This window comes from Beta vulgaris, chromosome 5, assembly GCF_026745355.1.
Source record: "Beta vulgaris subsp. vulgaris cultivar EL10 chromosome 5, EL10.2, whole genome shotgun sequence".
NCBI classification, from domain to species: domain Eukaryota; kingdom Viridiplantae; phylum Streptophyta; class Magnoliopsida; order Caryophyllales; family Amaranthaceae; genus Beta; species Beta vulgaris.
Genome location: NC_079206.1, coordinates 60,237,279 through 60,256,676, shown reverse-complemented (window position 1 = coordinate 60,256,676; position 19,398 = coordinate 60,237,279). Strand labels below are relative to the sequence as shown.

Here is a 19,398-nt window from a genome sequence, read left to right as displayed (position 1 = left end):
ACATTACATCATGGGCTGTTTTATTCTGCTCATAATAATCTCCAGTTGAATGCATATTGTGATGCAGATTAGGGAAATTGTCACTATTCAGGTAGATCATTAACTGGGTATTGCATTTTTCTTGGCTCCTCCCTCATATCTTGGAAAACAAAGAAACAAAAAGTTGTTTCCAAGAGTTCCACAGAGGCTTAATACAGAAGCATGAGCCACACAACCAGTGAACTTGTTTGGCTAGTTGGGGTTCTAAATGATCTATATATTTATCCATCTCTTCCAATTCCTTTATTCTGTGATAATATAGCAGCAGAACATATTGCAGCCACTCCAGTTTTCATGACAAAACTAAACACCTCAAGATTGATTGTCACTATGTTCGAGAGAATGTGCAATCTACTTTTATTGTGACTAATCATGTCAGTTCTCATATGCAAATTGCTGATATTATGACAAAAGCCCTTGAAGCTGTGCAACACAAGTTTTTAACTGTCAAGCTTGGAATGATTCTTTCTAATTAATATCACATTCCAGCTTGAGGAGGGGGTGTAAATAAGTTGTTAGTTGTAAATTATGAGAATAAAGTTATTTACTTCCTCCGTTTCTTTTTACTCGCTACACTTCTCATTTCACGGATTCCTAGGCAATTTTTGGAGAAAAGAAAGGTAGAGAGTAAAAAGAAAATGGACACATGTGGGAGGAGAGAGATAGAGAGAGTTTATTTCCCAAAAAAGAAGTGTAGCAAGTAATGCGAAACTTCTCATAATGGAAAGTGTAGCGAGTAAAAAGAAACGGAGGAAGTAGAAACTTGTAAGAGACGATTAGAAGTTAGTTAGAAGCTTGTAAGAAAAGTTTTAATTTAACTGTATATATATATGGATTTCTCTTAGTTGGTAGAGAGATATACAGAAATAAACACATTCTTACTCTCTTCTCTTCAATTCTCTCTGAAAGTATTCTTTATTTTCCGCATTAATTAAACTTTACTAAGTTGAATTCACATTCCACAATTTATAATTTTATATCTTTCGCTACTTTTTTGGTTCTTTTTTCAAACTCCCCTTTTGATTTTCCCTTTTCTTCACGAGCTCCGTTTTTCTTGCTTCTGCAAATTACAAAAGTTCCAAACAAATAAAAGCGTTAACATATTGTTGGATGGTTAGTGCGTGCACACAAGAATGGAGGAGAAATGCAAGGATAAGAGGTTCAAAACAATACAATTTCTCCTTCAAAAAAAACTACACTGATCAATACATATAACACAGATAATACTCCCAGCTAACTCAACAATACAATACAATCAGAAAAAAATACAATCAGAAATCTAGGAATAATAATCAAAGTAGTTCACCAATCAAACAAAACCCTTGTCTTGATTGCATCTAGCTCTAAGCCTCTAATACTTACACTGATACACTCTGAATGGGTCTAGTAAAATCCTCATTCTTTATGTGATAAGCATGTATTTGCATAACCCAAAGTCTCATTCAACTAAATGATTGCCCAAGTAAGCTCCCCAACAAAAACCAAGTGCCACAATTTGCAGTGCCAAATTTACAACTACAAGTTCTCGCCAAATTAAATTTAACAATGACCATTCTATATATTTTCCTTGAGTACTCTAGAGTCTACACTATGGGTATGGTAGATAAATTTAAAAAAATCTACAGCATAATAATGTGACCATAAGAACATCTACTACACTAAGTGCTACAAAATCAAAATAGCCAGAGTGCCAGACTTTGACTTTGGCATGCTCATGAATAAGCTTAGCAAATACTCCCTCCGTCTTCTATTAGTATACCCCTTTCTTTGCACAGGGTTTTAGGAGAAACAATGTTGTGGGTCATAGAAAGAAAAAAAAAACTATTATTTTATATTAAAGTTGAATGTATGTGTGATGAAAAATTTGTGGTTCCATTCCAAAAACAGCAAAAAAAAGAAAGGGGTAAACTAATAAGGGACACCCTTAAAAGGAATACAGGTAAAATAATAGAGGACGGAGGGAGTAGTATAATATAGTGTAGTAAGATCTTATAATATCAAGAACATCTTAACCAACATTTCTTGATTCGTGTAAATTAGCCGGCATAAGCATATTTAAGGAACCAAAAAATGCTACCTTTCTTTAGAACAATCTGCTCATCTTTTAAGGACCCGATCAGTTTCTTGTATTTGTGTATCCAATCTTTCTCGCCAACAGCTTGTGCACGCCCTAGACCTTCTTGCAAAAGTGTTATCGCTTCATCTAACAAAGCTTGTTTGCGAAGAACACACCTGAAATTCAAGGCAGACATTGTATATTATTAATTCTAAACTTGAAATAATGATAGATAATGTATTAAGAGTAAAAGGGATTAGTACCCTGTTATAAAGTAGGTACGGAAATATCTGAATTGATTAGAGCTTCGAATGTTGTTAGATTTAGTCACAGCATCAAATGCCTCTAAACAAATGAAAAACACATAAATCATATGAGGCAGACTCACAATTGTTTATCATAAAACTGAGATAACTTTTCTATATTAAGGGGGTTTTAGATAACTTTTATCACCTTATTTTTGCTTATTTCAGATCTAATCAGATCAGATCAGAAAAAATAAGTTCAGATCAGATCATGCTTATATTTAAAAATCATTATATCTTTCATTACATATTAGTAAAAAATATAATAATTGAATATTAATAAAGTACTCATTGAGACGAATCAAACAAGACCTCACATGACTATATTTTTTCTTATATATTGAGAAAAAACTAAAAGATAAGATTTTGTAATCAGATCAGTTCAGATCAGATCAGAAAAAATAAGTTCAGATCAGATTAGATAAGTTCAGATCAGAAAATTTCAGGTGAACTAAACATAGCCTTACAATAAATAAAAAAAGTCGTAACATAATTTACATAACACAAATGAAAGCAAAATTGTTACTTACCCATTACATCATTATTAATACCAGCATTTACCCATGCCAGCAATTCGTAGAGGGCCGCAAGGTCAGCAGCAGGGTAAGCATCAGTCTTTTCAATTTCTTTATCAAGTATCTTTTTGGCTTGATCGTAGTTTCCCTTGTTCATTGAAGTTGTGATACTATTTTCCACTATCTGAAATCGTCCAGCCATCTTAAACTAAACCTGATATTCAATGTTTTGGTGTTAAGTTATATAATATTCGCTCAAGTTACAGGATGCCGAGAAGCTAGTATATAAATTAAAAATGTACTCCCACCGTTTCAAACCATAAAACATTCTGAATTTGCTTTAATCATAACTTTTAAGCATGCATCTCTTATAAAAACTATAAAAAATCATATCATTAGATTTGTCATGAAAAATACTACTATAGTATTAATAGTAATATTATTTTCACCAACATACAGTGAGAGTAATTAACAATTCGATCTTTAATATCGTGCCACATATTTTGGAAAAGATGTAGTAATTATTAAGAGAAACAGTGCATTTTTTCAGCAAACCCTAAAATTAACACAAAAAAAGGAAAACAACGAAGGAGAAAATGGTGACAACCTCCGGCCTACCCATGCGTGGAAATCGAGAATTGTGATTCAAGAGAGAAAGGAGACTCTTTTTTCTAGGGTTTGCTTTCAACTTTGAAATGTGGGAGCCATTGAGTGGGTCATTTAAGTTACTACTACTATAGTACTATCACAACCATAAAACTTACCCTGAATAAAGAAAAAATTGATTTTCCTTACAAAACACACACAAGGAAGAAACAGGGGCGTGAATGGTTAAAGTATCGGTGGTGTGGCAACAGTTCACGACGGTCGAGGCGGAAAAAGAAGGCAGGGGGAGGCAATGAAGCGGCGTGGCAGAAGGGTGGTGGTGCAGAAATCGAAGAGAGAGAAAGAGAGATTGGGCGAGAGGGAGGCTCGAAAAGAGGACGAGAGAGCTGCGAATGGGGAGGGGAGATGGTGGATGTTGGTGGTGCGGTTGGGTGTGGGCTCGCCAAGGGTGGTCGAAAAGTGGGGCGGTGGTTGCTGTGGCAGTCGAGTGGTGGCCGAACCAAAGAAGAAGAAAAAAAACAGATTCGAACTCAATTTCTTTATTTATAGAGGAATGGCTATCTCAAAAATGTATTTTCAGAATTAACAAATCAAAATCATGTGTATCCATGGATTTTCAAGAAAACAAGAAGCTCAACCAACTGTTTTTGAGCAGGGGAGTAGCGAGTGAATTAATAACAGGAGTATCAACAACTGAATTACCTGAGCACGGACGCAGCACATAGCACGGCAGAAGCAGCAGCACGACAGTCGTGTTTGAGCAGGGGAGGCGGCGGCCAGCGGACAGGCAGGGCGGAGGGCGGAGGCGCCTGAAGGAATGAGGGAAGTCAGGCTGTCAGGGATGAGGGAAGTAGGAGAGAGTGAAAAAAAACGGCAGTGGAGAGAACTAGGAAATAGTATTGAGATACATATTTTGGGAAACAAATGTTCCCTTGATTCATGCCTTTTAAATAGGATCTAGAGTTGCCAAAATATCATTGTAATATATTGATGCATGGCATTGGAATGAAAGACAGAAAAACATTAACCTAATATGTAATTTTAGGGTTTGGTTTAAAAATGTAATGGGCTTGGACTGATTGACCATATTACTTCACTTGACTATGATTACACTTTAACACGGTATTACTAATTATTATACTGTCATTATTCTAGATTAGTGATGTATATCATTGATTAATAGTGGTTAGTGTAGTTTTATGGTTTAGTCATAGTTTGGTCTTTTTTTTTTTTTGAAAGAAAAGGGATTTCATTAATATTTCGCCAAACGGCACTTACAAGTCATTTTTGAAAAACATAAAATTCTAATAGAAATACATATCACCCTAGAAATGTAAACATCGCAGATTTGACTTAATTTTGCCTTAATAAAAATCTTCATCTGAAGCAATGCAATCTGTGAGTTCGCTCTGGTTCGGCATACGATCTGCAGATGCGAAAATTTTGGGATGAACGTACTCCGATAGTCTTCCAGAATTTTACAGAAGTTGTGAAACCCTAATTCTTCATATCGAGTCTCGAACTTCAACCAATGAGAATAATTTCTCATACCTAAAAACAAAAGAACCATACTCACAACTCTCGTAGGGGAGAAGGAGATTTCCAAAACAGAACCTAAAAACCCCATAAAAGGGTTTGAGAAAATCTCATAAAGAGATACTAATTTATTGAACAAAACAAGAAAAATGAACTAAAAACTGAAAATAAAAGGGAAAAAGGGGCTTATCATGGATGAAAACATCCATGGCAGCCCCCTAATTGATGAAGAAGGGGTAAGGGAGGCTAGGGTTTTTAGAGAGAGAAAAGAGAAAAGGAGAGGGGAGGCTAGGTTTAATCCTGTTATCATAAATTTTCAAATTTATATAAATGTATAAAGAGCCTTATTTTTTATTTTTTATTGGTTTGTAGGATCTTGATGATGAGTTTGATGATCATATGGATGATTGAGGATGCATATGGATTATGGAGGCTTGAAGATGCATGAATTGAGTAATGGGCTCATGGCTACAAGAATTTATGAAGCCATTAAACATTTTTTAGTCTTTTTTTCATTGTTTTTTTTGGATATTAGTGTTATTTGTATTGTCCTAAATAGTATAAATTGCTCTAGACATAATTATTATTGTGTTTTTCTTATTTATGGGTATTTTTCTAGATGATTATTGATATTAATAATGCTGAAATTTGGAAAAGTAAAGAAAAATAAAGAGTTTAGGCCTGGACCCTCCAGACCCTAAAGGTCTGGGTCAAGGTCTAATTTTTCAGACCCTTAGGTCCATGTCTATAAAAAATATTTAGGGTCCGAGTCTAGGGTCCGGCCAGACCCGACCCTTGCCCATCCCTAATTATAGTAAACACAGTTTGAGTCAAAATCACTCGTGGTCAAGGTTTTTATTCCTATTGGGTCTAGAAAGTTTTTCTTGTAAAAATCTTGTGTGTTTATCTCTTTCTATTTTCAGTTTCTTTACATTTTGAAAATTTCTGCTCAACTACAATTCACCCCCCTCTTGTAGTTGATCTAGTTTTCATTCCAGAATAACAAGAATCTTAGGATTACTGTTAGGAAATGGGGTGTTGTCGTTTGATTAATGCCGAACAAAATCAATGAAATAATAAGGATGAGAAAAAAATAAACAAAATAAACAAAAAGAACACAAGGATTCACGTGGTTTGGTCAAAATAGACCTACGTCCACAGGTGGAGGATTCTTGCTTCTTCACAAAGAGAATAATTACAAGGAGTCCTAAATTCTAGACGCTAAAAGTGTTTCATAAGTCGTTTCAAATAATGAATATCAAGAGGTCCTTTTATAACATAAGGGACCCCCGCACAAAATCCCTAGAATATACTCCGTACAAAACCCTAAAAGAAAATCCAATTTGGAAACGCGTCTCGCAAACCGCGTGGCACGTTGATGGCGGCGAGTCGTGGTATGCTCTCGGCAGTTCTTCGTAAGACGGGAGTAACTTTCTTGTTTCTCAGTGGAATTAGGCATATGACCTATCGTTGGAAAGTTCTTGAAACAAGCTATCACCTTCAATTTGAATCACATGAAAACCATTTATAGATTGAAAAATATTTGTATTCAAAGTCAGCCTTATGCCATTCACAAGATTTCAAGTTACAAATAACAATTACTATTTTTTAAACACCATATATTGATTAATGAAAACACTCCAAGATTTACGGAGTTTTACACCATCTAACAAACATCATTGCATATAATAGGCTACTGTTTATCCAAAAAGAGGAAAAATAAAAATGACAAAGCAGCTATATAGCAATGAAGAAACTAGTATTGGTAAAAGTAAATTTGAATGTGGAGATTGTGTATAATATCTCTGGAACAATCCATCTAATTTATAATTCGATCACGATCGAAGTTGCTCTCTTAGGGAGTTTTACTTGGCTTCTTTTTGGGACTCCGAAACTTCCTTGGAATTTGTCTTTGTTCACTATTTATCAAATCAAATGCTGTGAACGAGTATGGTTGGACCACCACATCAATGTCATTACCTACTTCGCTTTCGAGTAAACTTGTGTATGGCACAACCTAACAATCACATGTTGCACATTAATCAGCAAGCATTTGTGTATCAAATAACGAATACATAGAATTGATCGTGAATGGACCGACTCGGCCATATTACTCCATGCATTTCAAAACATAAGGCACGCAAGATATTCGAGTTCGAATTTTGACCGTTAATTACTCTCAATTTATATGGATAAAAAATTTAAAAGAATTAATGTTATCCTAGTGTTTATATTTATGGTCAAAGCAAATTTTCGTAAAGCGTAAATGTCTTATATTTTACAACGAGAGGAGTATATAATTTGGATCATTATATCTCACTCATCTTCGTTGGGTTTGGGCTAGCACTATATATCCTGCCCAATTCTAGCATGGCCAAATGTTAAGCCCGACCCATGACCCGCTGTACTATATAATTGAAAAACACCCATGGTGATAAATGAGAATAAGGTATATATAATGTATAGTACCTTGGTTGGATTATCAAATGTGTTATCTACTTGCAAATCATCAGAAGCAAGCACAGTTTTCCTCCATAGTTTCACGGAATTCGAATCAACTCCATCAACAGAAATCTTCAAATTCGACGGTATTTTGTTGAAATTCACAACCTACATGATTAAATATCAAGATTAGTATATAATTAAGTATCAAGATTACCATATATATACACTATATATGCGTAATTAAGAAAATTTGATAACCTTGATTGTTATGTAATTCTTTTTGTCTTCCTCGTTAGTCCAGCTTATAGCGGTAACATATGTGTTGTTGGGTTTTGAATGATTGTGGAAATGAACATTCAGAAGTAACGCTCCACTTGATTGTTTAAAGAAGGTTTGCACCCAAAAACTAGCAATTCCGTAGACTTCATTTGTATTGAAGAAAATTGCATCTGGATTCCATCTGTAGTTAACCAAAATTCCAAGAGAAAATGAATGAAAATGCAATAATTGAGTGATAAATTGTGTAATCAATCACTGAGTAGTGAGTACTTACGCTCTGTTCTTCTCATTCACAAAAAGTGGCGCATAGCTTACCATTTCAACAACATCACTGCATTATGATCATAACAATGAACATTAGTTTTTATAAGCACAAAAAGCATCAACATTAATAACATATGATACTTCGTCCACAGGTCAAGGATATATTTATGTATAGTTTTGGATATTATTTTGTATAGAGTAACCTTTCCATATTAGATTAATGGAAAACCCTCCGATCATGTCATATTAACTTTTTCATTATTTACATAATTTACTTTGACCATGTTTTTTTAATTATAGAAAAAAATATCATTATGTAGAATGTCATTGGATATATTTCAATGTATATGTTCAAAATATCACTAATTATATAATCATTGAAGATATTAATGGTCAAAGTGGTGTATTACTACTCGTAAAAGTCAAAATAGTAGAGTTAATCAAAGTTAGTTTGACCCCAAAAATGCCATGATTCGGACAGTTTTTTTAACTGACCCGACCCGACTTTTTTGGTTTGACAAGTTCATGGCAACTTAAAAATGTTTTCTAGTTCAAGATTTAGCCCGAAAAAGCCGCTTATTTGGCTTGAAAAAGCGGGCTCTAGACACACTCAAAATCAGCCCAAAGTGGGGGTGTTTTGAATGCGGCCTGCGATTTGATTACCTCTACAAAATGGTAAAAGGCGTAAAACTAAAAGAAAACAAAGCAATCTACCGGTGAAATTAAGATGATGATCAATTGATGACATTGATAAAATAGTAAATTACATGCCTGTTTTGCTCTAGTGAAAGTAAGAATGCAGCTTCAGCTAATGCTGCTTCGAACGTTCCATTCATCAGTTTGTCTTGGGGATATATCACAGCATACTCGCTCACAAATGCCTGGAGATAGAATGGTAATTATTAGTATATTTATTTCTCTTTAATTTGGATTTTGTTTATATTCTTTTTTAATGTACTTATGTACATTCTCATAATGTAAACGATACAAAAATACTATTATGTGATATTTTGTTAGATTTGTTTTGATATGTATTTTCAAAATATAAATATTGGCAATTTATAATTAAAGATATTGACGATTGAAGGTGTGTATTAAAATCGTGAAATACTACTATTATATAATAAAGCAATACCAAATGATTAGCAAATCCTTTGCATACCTTAGGTGCATGAGGGTCATCCCTTCTTATCTTCTCAAATACACGAGTGAGCTGAAGCATGTCCTGAACATTTGTATATCTCTGAAAGTACATTTATATCCCCAATTATTAAGAATTAAAATGCTAAGATAATTTTTGTAAAATAAAAGTGTTTAGAAAAAAATAATTATTACATGAAAATCATATAAATCAACAGGGTGACTTAATGGCCTCGTTGTTTCATCACAATTTGAGATGATTTTGATATCTGGATATGCTTTTTTTAAGGTATGGTAGAACTTGACGTAATTTCCTGAGCAACAAACGATAGAAGAAGAGTATTGAATTAAAATTATAACCTCCATTAAACAATTGAAATGAAAAATCATAGAAGCATATAATCGTATAAATATAACACTTGCTTATTTTTCTTTTCACAGTCTCCGATGTTGCCATGGGCGTTCTTCTTAGCAAGAATTATTGCAGTAGGATAATGGCTAGGAGGATTTGAAAGGCATTATGGCATTAAGATTTCTCAGGTTTAGCCAAGGCTTAGCTCATGACCCCACTACTCGTCGTATGAAAAATAAGTAATTTCTGTTGGGCCTTTATCCGTTTTTTAGGTTCATTAGGAATCTTATTGGTTGGAATTTCAAGCTATCTTGGTAGAAATTTGATATCTTTATTTCCCTCCCAGTAAATTCTTTTTTTTCCACAAGGAATCGTCGTGATGTCTTTCTATGGGATCGCGGGCCTTTTTATTACCTTTCACCATTCATTCTAAATTGCTATTAAATATTTCAAAATGATGTGTAAAAAGATTTTATGTAACTAGTTTGACCTTTCGAAAATAAAGTGTCGCTCTTTTTTGAAGATGAAAAGAATGTCTTGGCCTAGTGATCGATTAATATTGAAGTGCTGTGAACAATAGGTCACAGGTTCAAATCTCCCTTCCCCTTATTTGTACGACTTTCGTGGCTCATATAGATTAAAAAAAAAAAAAATACACACCTCGATACATCTCTTTATCTCTTTCACAACCCTCATTTCCTATCGCAACATAATTCAGCTTAAAAGGCTCTAAATGTCCCATCTTTGCACGCAACGAACCCCATGTTGAATTTGGACTGCCTCTAGCAAACTCGATACTATCAAGCATTTCCTGCATCGCGGAAATGTACATTGATTTTTGTGACGATGTTCTCGTTTGTGAAAAATAAAGCAATACAAACAATTCTCAAATAAAGTTGTGGTTTTTAAGGTACGTTACTTGCAAAAAGGGCGCAAGAAGATACTTATTAACTTGTTCCTGGATTCCAAGTCCTGCAATAAGATGATTAGTTTTTCATGAGAATGGAAAGTAGCTCATTACTAGTTATAGAACAAAAGTATTTACTTTATATTATCGAGTATTGTCACATATATGATATAATGTAGATATCATTATTTAGGCTCCGTTTGGTAGGGCGTAAAACATTTTCAGTGTGAAATGATTTTCATGGAAAATAATTTACAATGGAAACCACAATTCCAAAATTAGTTTTCCGTTGTTTGATTCCATGTAAGAAAAATAATGTAAATGAAAGAAATATGAAAGGGAAAGTAAGGAGGTAGTGAAAGGAGTCTGTAAGAGAGATAAGGAAAACAGTTTTCCCTTCATTTTGAAGGGAAAATGGTTTTCCATCATTGGGAGTATAATTTTACTTTAAGGGAAAATGATTTTACAATCCTTTGCCAACCAAACCATGTAAAACTAATAATATATAGATGAAAATAGTTTTCCAGTAAAACGTTTTACGCCCTACCAAACTGAGCCTTAATGAACAATTTTGGGACGCAACAACAACAATGTGAGAGCCTTAATCCCATTGATAAGGATCGGTTGTGGATCTGCATGAGTCAAGATTCTGGATTGCCAATTATGATAAACAAAATTTATGAAATTTTAAGATATCTACACACCATTATTGACAACCCACACTGGCTCAACACCTAGATCCTCTGCTAGCTGTAAGGAGAAAACAAAAGGACTAATTAAGCTTAATTATAGGTTAAAAAACAATTTGAGCATGATTTTAAGTGTATTTTTAAGATAATCACTTGAAGATATTCAAGGAATCCAAGCCCATCATCACTCCAGTAATTCCAAACATCGCCAAAATGTCCTGGCCTTTCTTCCCATGGACCGATTGTTTCCTTCCACCGGTAAGAATTTCTTAGATAATTTCCTTGAATATAAGATCCACCTGCAAGTTTCGATATATAATTTCACATCATCGTGTTAGAATTTGAACAAGCTTAGATAGAGACCTATAAAGAACTAAAGAAAACTAGAAATATATTAGATATTATATAGTTCCTCCATTTTTTTTTTTAAGTGAATACATATTGACTAGAGGGGATCAATATGGCCCCGGTCTAGAAATGGGTGGGCTCTGGGCATGCTTTTACAGCCCATGGTTCGAGCCCGCCTTGATTTTTAGGCAAAAAAGACAGAGTTACATCAACTTAGATATGGAAAACTAGGCTAAATTTTAGCCCTGCCTGAAACCCTACCTGACCCGGCCTGAATTAGTAGCTTTTAGTGTGGAAATTTTTACCCGGTTCATGATCACCTTTCTAATGTTGACTTTGACAATATTCACATATTTTACTTTGACTTTTTTATGATTTATACTTTTAAAAATTACAGTTTTTGGGATCTTGTTGAAATTGTGTCGATGTATATATTTTCAAAAAAAAAATTGTAATTTTTTGTGGTCAGTCCACATATACAATTAATTATCGTATTATAAAGTTACTAATTTATATATTAGGGATTACTTATAATTGTAGGTTCACTTATTACTAGTTATTACTATAGTAGGAGGTTACTAATAATTTAGTTGTTGAGGTTGGATATTTCTCTTGTTGGGGTTACTTATGTTAGGGATTACTGATCATCATCAATATGACAGAGGTTATTCATAATTTTTGGTAATGTATTATTGAAGGGTTACTTATGTACTAATAAAGTTAGTTTGTATTTTGTGCGAGCGGCCACATGATTATTAATCGTGCAGTCAGCAGCACAGAAGACTTGCTTATTGATAATTAGATATATTAAGATTTGAAATATTTCTTTTGCAAGCATAGATAAAGAAAGATCAACTAAAAAACAGAGGACTTTAAGTACGAAATGTACCAGGAAATCTAAGAAATTTAGGCTTCAACTTCAGAAGCATTTGCACTAAATCAGTTCTGTATCCATGACCCTGTGCATAGAACTCATGTTAGAACAATTTGATTAAAATTTCTTACATCCAGAAAAAAAAGAAAAAGACTTCACCTTGTATGTGTTGTTAGGTATAGCAGAAACTTGATCAAGCCAAATGGTTCCTTTTTGGCTTGTTGTGAACTGAAGTCTACATTTTGTATCTGATCCTCTAGCTCTTAATGTGATCTTTATCTTTGTCCAATCTTTAACTTTTTCAGCTTCACGCCTTAATATTATAAAATTCACAAATTCAGGAATATAACATTGCAAAAATTATTAAAAGAGACGGTCTCATTTTAATATAAAAACTAGTTATTAGGCCCGGGCTACGCCCCGGGTAAGAAAAAATTTCATTTATTAATATAATACATTATGACAATAACACTAAATACAACTTAGCCTAGTGGTTAGAACTTTAGTATATGTACTTGAGGTCTCAGGATCAAATCCTATATTATGCAATTTCTTAATTTTTTATATTGTACATGGATTACATGAACTAAAACTCCCTAGGGAGAGCGCCACGTAGCACATTTTCTTGTTTTTGCACGTCTTTTAATATATTTGTATAGATAGACGTAGTCACTAAATGGATTAAACTAGTCACCGAAAGAAATTAACATATTAGTCACTATTGGACTAATTCTCTTTTCAATATTGAGCTTACCATTGCTTAATTTTAATTTAAAAGTAGGCGGTATCTTATAAGATAAACTCCATATATTGTGTAACTTGATCCGCTAAAAAAAATGATCAAATGGAACTTCTCATCAACTTGTAGCAAATAAAATGAATTGTGCGACTATAATATCAATATAACACATAATCATATACTTCCGTGTGTGGGTGAGGTGAACTTTGAGGGTTTAGTTTTCAAAGAATTATATGTATGTATGTACAATGCGTTTAGTTTACAATAAGAAAACAAATTTGGGTACCTACTCCCCACTGTATAAGTGAACAGAGAAGATAGAATAATTTCTTATGTCTAGACAAATAAATTTTGGCACTTCTTAAGAAAAAATTGCAACGGGCACACACAGCAACTTATTGGGCAACTATACTTGGACATGTTCCTCACTGGTTTCTCTGAGAAACTGAAATATTCTATTCTCAAGACAACAATCAAATTTGTACTTTAATGGGAAAAAGACAATTTGAAAATTTATCTTTTTAGTTAGGTGATGTGTTATGATATGGTGATAAAATTTGAAAAAAAAAAAACAAATAGAAAAGAATCTTATTGTGTCGGTTATATTTTATATACTCCTCACATATAGGGATAATAATGAATTAAATCCAATAAGACTGAAACTTGGGTCATGTCTGAAAAATCAAATTCTTTCATAAATCTATTGGGTATGGTGGATCCAGGGTTTAAAATAGATCCACATCAAATTCTTAAGAAATTGTTTTTAATATATTATTACTTGTTATTCTTTTATGAAATACTATATGTTTTCTCCCAAATTTTTATGAGTATAACCGAGTTAACACTAAATAAAATACTTAATAAAATTATGAATGAATAAAGGGCCGACTCTACAAAAGCTCATTTTAACAAATTTAGTATCCTGCATTTTGAAGTTAACTGTTTTAAGAAAAAATATATATTCCTCTATCGTTCAAATGTGGGTCTAAAATCATTGTATTAAAAATCAAATTCGTCCCTTATATATTTAAATTATGATCTGGCCCAAACCCTTTGATCAGTCAAATAAACTTAGATGTCGACACTCAAAATTGGGTCGAGTCTAACCGGATTTGGTCCCAATGACAACTTATTTAGATCATGCGCGGAGTTATGTACTTACAGTATGCGCTGGAAGGCAAGCACTTGTGTCCCATCATCCGTAACTAGTGACACAATACCATCAAGTGGTCCAGTTGATTTAATGTAGAATACCACATTGTAGCTATTGCCTTCTTCAATATTCTACAAAGATCAACATTATTATTTTTGGTTAAACCATCATCTAATTAACAAATATACATACATAATCACACACATTATTATTGGTATTGGAATCCTTATTACCATTCCCCAGTAACCAGGATTGTAGACTCCAACTCCACCAGGAGGGCAAGTTGTTTGGTCACAATGTACGTCCATCCGAAGAGCAACTGGATTATATTGAAAGCATGATGAAAGCTCTGTTATTATGGATATTGCATTTTCATCTCCAATGACACCCCATGGATTAATTAGTGAAGGTGTATAGCGACCTCCGGCTTCGAATCCTATATTTTGATGTAATTAAGCACACAATTAGGTACATTCATATACATATTAGAGGAAAATATGGGAAATAATGTATTTACTGATAGTGTATAAATATATTCCTGGGGCCTCAACCATCAGCTTAAGCTGATGGTTGAGGCCCCAGGAATAGATTTATACTCTATCACTTACAAAGTTACAATATTTGTTAAAGTCTAAACAACTAAAGTATAAAGTTTGGTGAAAGTAATTAGTGAAATATAACCTCTATTATTAACGAGTTCTGCCCATAAACCACCAGCCCCAGCATGATTAATCTCCTGAAATTGCAATACGAGATGTTAGTTACATTTCACATAATACTTAATAAAACTAAAAAAAGACGGAGAGAGTAATGATAATGATAATGATAATGATGATTAGTGTGTACGTACGATCACGTACCTCGAAAAATATGCCGAAGAAGTGTGGAGGTATGAGACGTCCTTTAGAAACATCGACAGAGAGCGATGATGTGAGAAAATGGTTGTGATGATGTTGATGATGAGCAGAGCAAAGTTGGGAAATGATAAATGTTACTATTAAGAACCAAAGAATCAAGTGATAAAAAATAATAGGCTTACAAAAAGCCATATCTTAATTTTGTTATGCTCTTGTAACAAAGCTACAAAAACGCAACTTCTTTGACAACCTATGAAAAATTAGAGTGGGGTGAAGACTGAACAGAGAAGAGAAGATGACTTGAACTTTATAGCATTAGTAGTATACTACTAAAGTGTATACCAAGGTATGTCATGATTCATGAAACTATATAATAAGAATTAAACATGTGAGAGTGAGACCGTGAAATGCATGGACTTTTATGCACTTATAGAAGTATATACGATTATAGGAAGTTCAAGTATTATGGAAGCAGTGTCATAGAGCAAGTTGATCTTTTTTTGGCAACGAAGTTGATTTTTGTTGTAGTTGGATAGAGATTTTTCTTTATGATGATTGATTCTTTTTGTCAGTAGCAATTACATTTGGATCTCATGGATATCAATACAATCTTTATTTGGCATGGTATGGGCTATGGAGTAGGTGATATGGATTCATTTATGTTTGTTTCTAGTATATGAGTTTGTCTTGTAAAAAACCACCTACTTTTAAATTAAAATCAGGCGATGGTAGGACCAATATTAAAAAGAAAATTATACCAATAGTGACTAGGTTAATTTTTTCGATGACTAGTTTAATCCATTTAGTGACTAGGTCTACTTTTATATTAAAATTATACCGTTTCTTTTAATAATTTTTGCTATTATGTAGCTTCTCTTTTGACTTAGCTTGTGCTTAATAATTATCCCAAAATAAAAAATATTCAGCGTGTTTATCATATATTCGAATATACTTAGAAACAATAAGTACTTACATATTAAGTTATTATAGATATTATGTAGTAATATACTGTGGGTTATTTATTAGGTCATCAGCCTCAAAAATATATTGGTTATCATACTAAGTATATAACAATTTTATTACAATGTAAACATGCTACATCATTTGTTAAAAAGTGTGCCAAATCGCATATAAGAATGATACAATGCAAACAATAGAAGTTGTATTTACTTGCTGTATTCTAATATGTATTATTAGAGTGAGTGACTTGTTTGTAAATAGTTGCTTGCTATATACGAAAATAAGATTTCTTCAGGGAAATCTGATTTCATTGCAATAATAGTCATAACGCTCTTGATCTTTTAACCTATTATATTGCATTATTGAAAGTTTGAATAAGAGCATTTTCAGATTGGTGGGGACTAAAGTGCATGTTGCCAAAATAAATACTAGGATCTGAACAAAGTTTAATTTAGAAGAGTAAAATATAATAAAACAAAATGTTTACCATGACTACAAGATTATGGATATACGGTTTCATTAAAAAAATGGAAAAATTCACTCTTGATCATCTTGATGAAGTATAAGAGAAGGAAAGGCTATAGTTTTCCCTCCTTCTGTACGCACTAATCAGTTAACCTAAGACGCAATTAATGGATTTTATTACATTATTAAGCTTCCTATAATTAATACTTTTTCCGTCTCATGATATAGTGCTTGTTTTTCTATCTTCAGATCAAATTTTAAAATCTTTGACTAAATATTTTCATTTGTAAACATTAAAAAAAAAAACGTATTCATATGAGATGTTGTTATTCGCTTTAATGTATAGTTTCATTTAATATCAATTTTTATATTTTTTTATTAATAAGGAATTGAAGATATCTAAAGTCAAAGATTTATTTTAAAGATCGTGTAAAAAAGAAACAAACACTATATTATGGGACGGGGGGAGTAGTTTTCAGACTCAATATTACATGTAAGTGAAGGTTAATTAAAAATTTCACAATAAGACACCCCTAATTCCTTATTAAATGCATGCATAATTAAAGTTATCCTTCACCACTAATAATGCTATTGACCCGTGACTCATTGCCTTAAATCAACTATTCTGATCTTTAAACTTGCCTTTCTCTCTCCTCAAGCCTGTCCTGGGGAAGAGGCAAGTGTTTGATTGTAGGCCTGTAGGGGAATATGGGGTTGAGAAGGGAGATATTGAAGGATGAAGTAAATAACAAGTTAAGTCACGGGTTAATTAGAAGTATTATCACGAAAGTGGTAATTAAGCTCTTTAAGTTTTCTCAAAAGTAAGATTAGGCCTTTTAAGTTTTATTTATGGTGATTAGCTTCCATTTTACCTAAATGTGAGATTACACACTTATTATAACATTCAACCATTTTCTCATTAGTAAATAATTTTTTTAATACTAAGATATGAGGAAGATGAGGATAATTGCATAGTGATAGGACCTAATTTGGCAAGGGTATTAGGAAGAAGAGATGCACATTTAGTGAAGAAATCATTTTTTTTTCTATGTATGTTTGTACTTAATACGAATAATTTATGTATTTAAGATATTTCATATTATCATAAATAAACTTTAAATTTTTTCCCCAAGGTATTTCCTAAAAAAAATACATTTGTAACAAAAAAAACAAATGATTATATATACTAATGAATGCAATATCACATCTAGGTGAAGTTGTGGGGCTTAATCACCACAAGCGAAACTTAAGAGGCCTAATCTTACTTTTGAGCAAACCTAAGGAGCCTAATCATCACTTTGCCGAAGTCTTATTAATATGCAACTTCAGATTAGGCATTGTATTATGATTCTTCCATGAAGGGTTTTTTTGTGTGTGTTAGAGAGCAATGCAATAAAGTGCAATAATAATATAGATATAAATGGGATTCAATTCCTGCATTAAGTGTATAGTCAACCTCACAGGATTTTATCAACTAAGTTACATGGTATTTATGTGGTATGTACACAGAACACAGTAGTTTTCATGTTGTAAACACAATAACTTGTGTTTGCTTAATAGCCACTATCAACTATACAATTACTTCCTCTATTTTTTTTTACCCAAATTAGTACATACATACGCCTATATGATGATAACCATACGCTCGATGAACATGAAGCACTAGATTATGAACAAAAAAACCAATGTCAGTGAATAAATACCAATAGATATGTACATATGTTCATTTGGCTTGGTGTCTATGTACTAGCGTGTGTACCATCTAGGATTTGATTTTTTTTAGGTGTTACACTTCTTGTTTTCACGCCATCCAATGTATTGCTTTGATCAATAATATCTTTAAAGAATATAGCGAAAAAAAATAAGATCACACTTAATTATGTTATTTCTTATAATAAGAAATAACAAATCGAATAAGGTTAATTGATGAATATAAATTATTACGTAAACATAAGTTGCGTAGCATCTAAAAAAGCACGAAGGAAGTATAATGTATAAGAGAAACCCGTGTTTTTTTTGGGTTGGCCTCGAATTAATTTCAGTATTGTTACCACTCAACATCCTTGTTGGGGTCAAAATTAGAATGTGGTACAATAAGCCTCATGCAGTCATGCTAGTGGTGGTGGTTGTAACTTGTAAGCATTTTGGGCCATGTTACTTTGGAAAAAGTTTGTGTGGGTTGTTTAATTACAAATACTAGTAATACTACTGTGATGCTTGGTACTGTTAAGTCTCAAGTGTCAACTTGCTATTACCATGGGCCCCATTTGTGTTGATTTTAGTGCTTGATGGGCCATACCTGCTAGCCGTTGCACTTTGTAGGAGGGCCACTATTTGGCCTCCAATTGAGAATGGTAGTGCGTGGTGGAAAATAAAAGTTGGATTCATGTGCCGTTGCACGGCTTTTATAGTTGGCTCTGTATGAGGGCGACTGGTGATATTGGATTCTTATTGGCTGTTGCACGCCTATTAAGTGTTTGTTCGGTCCAAGGACCTATTTAGTTGCATAGAATTTTTTCTGGTTGTCGGTGACTCGTCAAGCTCCATTTTGAAATAACGGTTTTTTCACCGGTTATTCTATTTGGTTTTTTAATGTTCACCTAATATCCTCGTGTTTTCCAAAATTCACCAGGTGTCACTATAGTTTTGTATTTTTTAGATCTGACAAAGAACAAAATTGAAGAAGAATATTATTTTATTTTCGTTCAATTTTTAGATTCAATTTAGTTTTATTTTTGTTCAATTTTTAGGTTCAATTTCGTTTTATTTTCGTTCAATTTTTATGTTCAATTTCGTTTTATTTTCGTTCAGTTTTTAGATCTGATTTTGTTTTATTTTCGTTCATGTGTTTCATTCTTTTTTGACATTT

At 32.9% G+C, this 19,398-nt stretch overlaps 2 protein-coding genes across 2 annotated transcripts; both read right to left on the bottom strand.

Moving 5' to 3' along the window:
- Positions 1-880: 880 nt before the first annotated feature.
- LOC125497988 (uncharacterized) lies at positions 881-5,165 on the bottom strand. The gene is made up of 5 exons (XM_048645725.2): positions 4,224-5,165; positions 2,931-3,129; positions 2,359-2,440; positions 2,117-2,271; positions 881-1,099 (listed from the first exon to the last, which is right to left on the bottom strand). The coding sequence occupies exons 2-5, from the start codon at positions 3,115-3,117 to the stop codon at positions 1,026-1,028; spliced, it is 498 nt and encodes a 165-aa protein (XP_048501682.1). The 5' UTR covers positions 3,118-3,129; positions 4,224-5,165; the 3' UTR covers positions 881-1,025.
- A 1,416-nt stretch (positions 5,166-6,581) lies between these two features.
- Positions 6,582-15,666, bottom strand: LOC104894193 (alpha-L-arabinofuranosidase 1). Its single transcript, XM_010680370.4, has 17 exons — positions 15,108-15,666; positions 14,929-14,983; positions 14,481-14,683; positions 14,257-14,378; positions 12,515-12,668; positions 12,371-12,440; positions 11,287-11,432; positions 11,149-11,194; positions 10,457-10,509; positions 10,198-10,348; positions 9,381-9,499; positions 9,208-9,288; positions 8,817-8,926; positions 8,056-8,112; positions 7,761-7,962; positions 7,527-7,667; positions 6,582-7,074 (listed from the first exon to the last, which is right to left on the bottom strand). The coding sequence occupies exons 1-17, from the start codon at positions 15,294-15,296 to the stop codon at positions 6,913-6,915; spliced, it is 2,061 nt and encodes a 686-aa protein (XP_010678672.2). The 5' UTR covers positions 15,297-15,666; the 3' UTR covers positions 6,582-6,912.
- Between the last annotated feature and the right edge of the window lie 3,732 nt (positions 15,667-19,398).

What these genes read in the sequence shown, in the direction of transcription:
- LOC104894193 (XM_010680370.4), bottom strand. Translation starts at nt 15,296, where the DNA reads ATGGCTTTTTGTAAGCCTATTATTTTTTATCACTTGATTCTTTGGTTC. An exon ending in CTTGCCTTCCAGCGCATACT is followed by an intron (nt 12,669 to 14,256) that starts GTAAGTACATAA and finishes TATAATATTAAG; the next exon opens with GCGTGAAGCTGAAAAAGTTA. An exon ending in GTGAATGAGAAGAACAGAGC is followed by an intron (nt 7,963 to 8,055) that starts GTAAGTACTCAC and finishes GGTTAACTACAG; the next exon opens with ATGGAATCCAGATGCAATTT.
- LOC125497988 (XM_048645725.2), bottom strand. Translation starts at nt 3,117, where the DNA reads ATGGCTGGACGATTTCAGATAGTGGAAAATAGTATCACAACTTCAATG. An exon ending in CGTACCTACTTTATAACAGG is followed by an intron (nt 2,272 to 2,358) that starts GTACTAATCCCT and finishes CTTGAATTTCAG; the next exon opens with GTGTGTTCTTCGCAAACAAG. An exon ending in GCAGATTGTTCTAAAGAAAG is followed by an intron (nt 1,100 to 2,116) that starts GTAGCATTTTTT and finishes TGTAATTTGCAG; the next exon opens with AAGCAAGAAAAACGGAGCTC.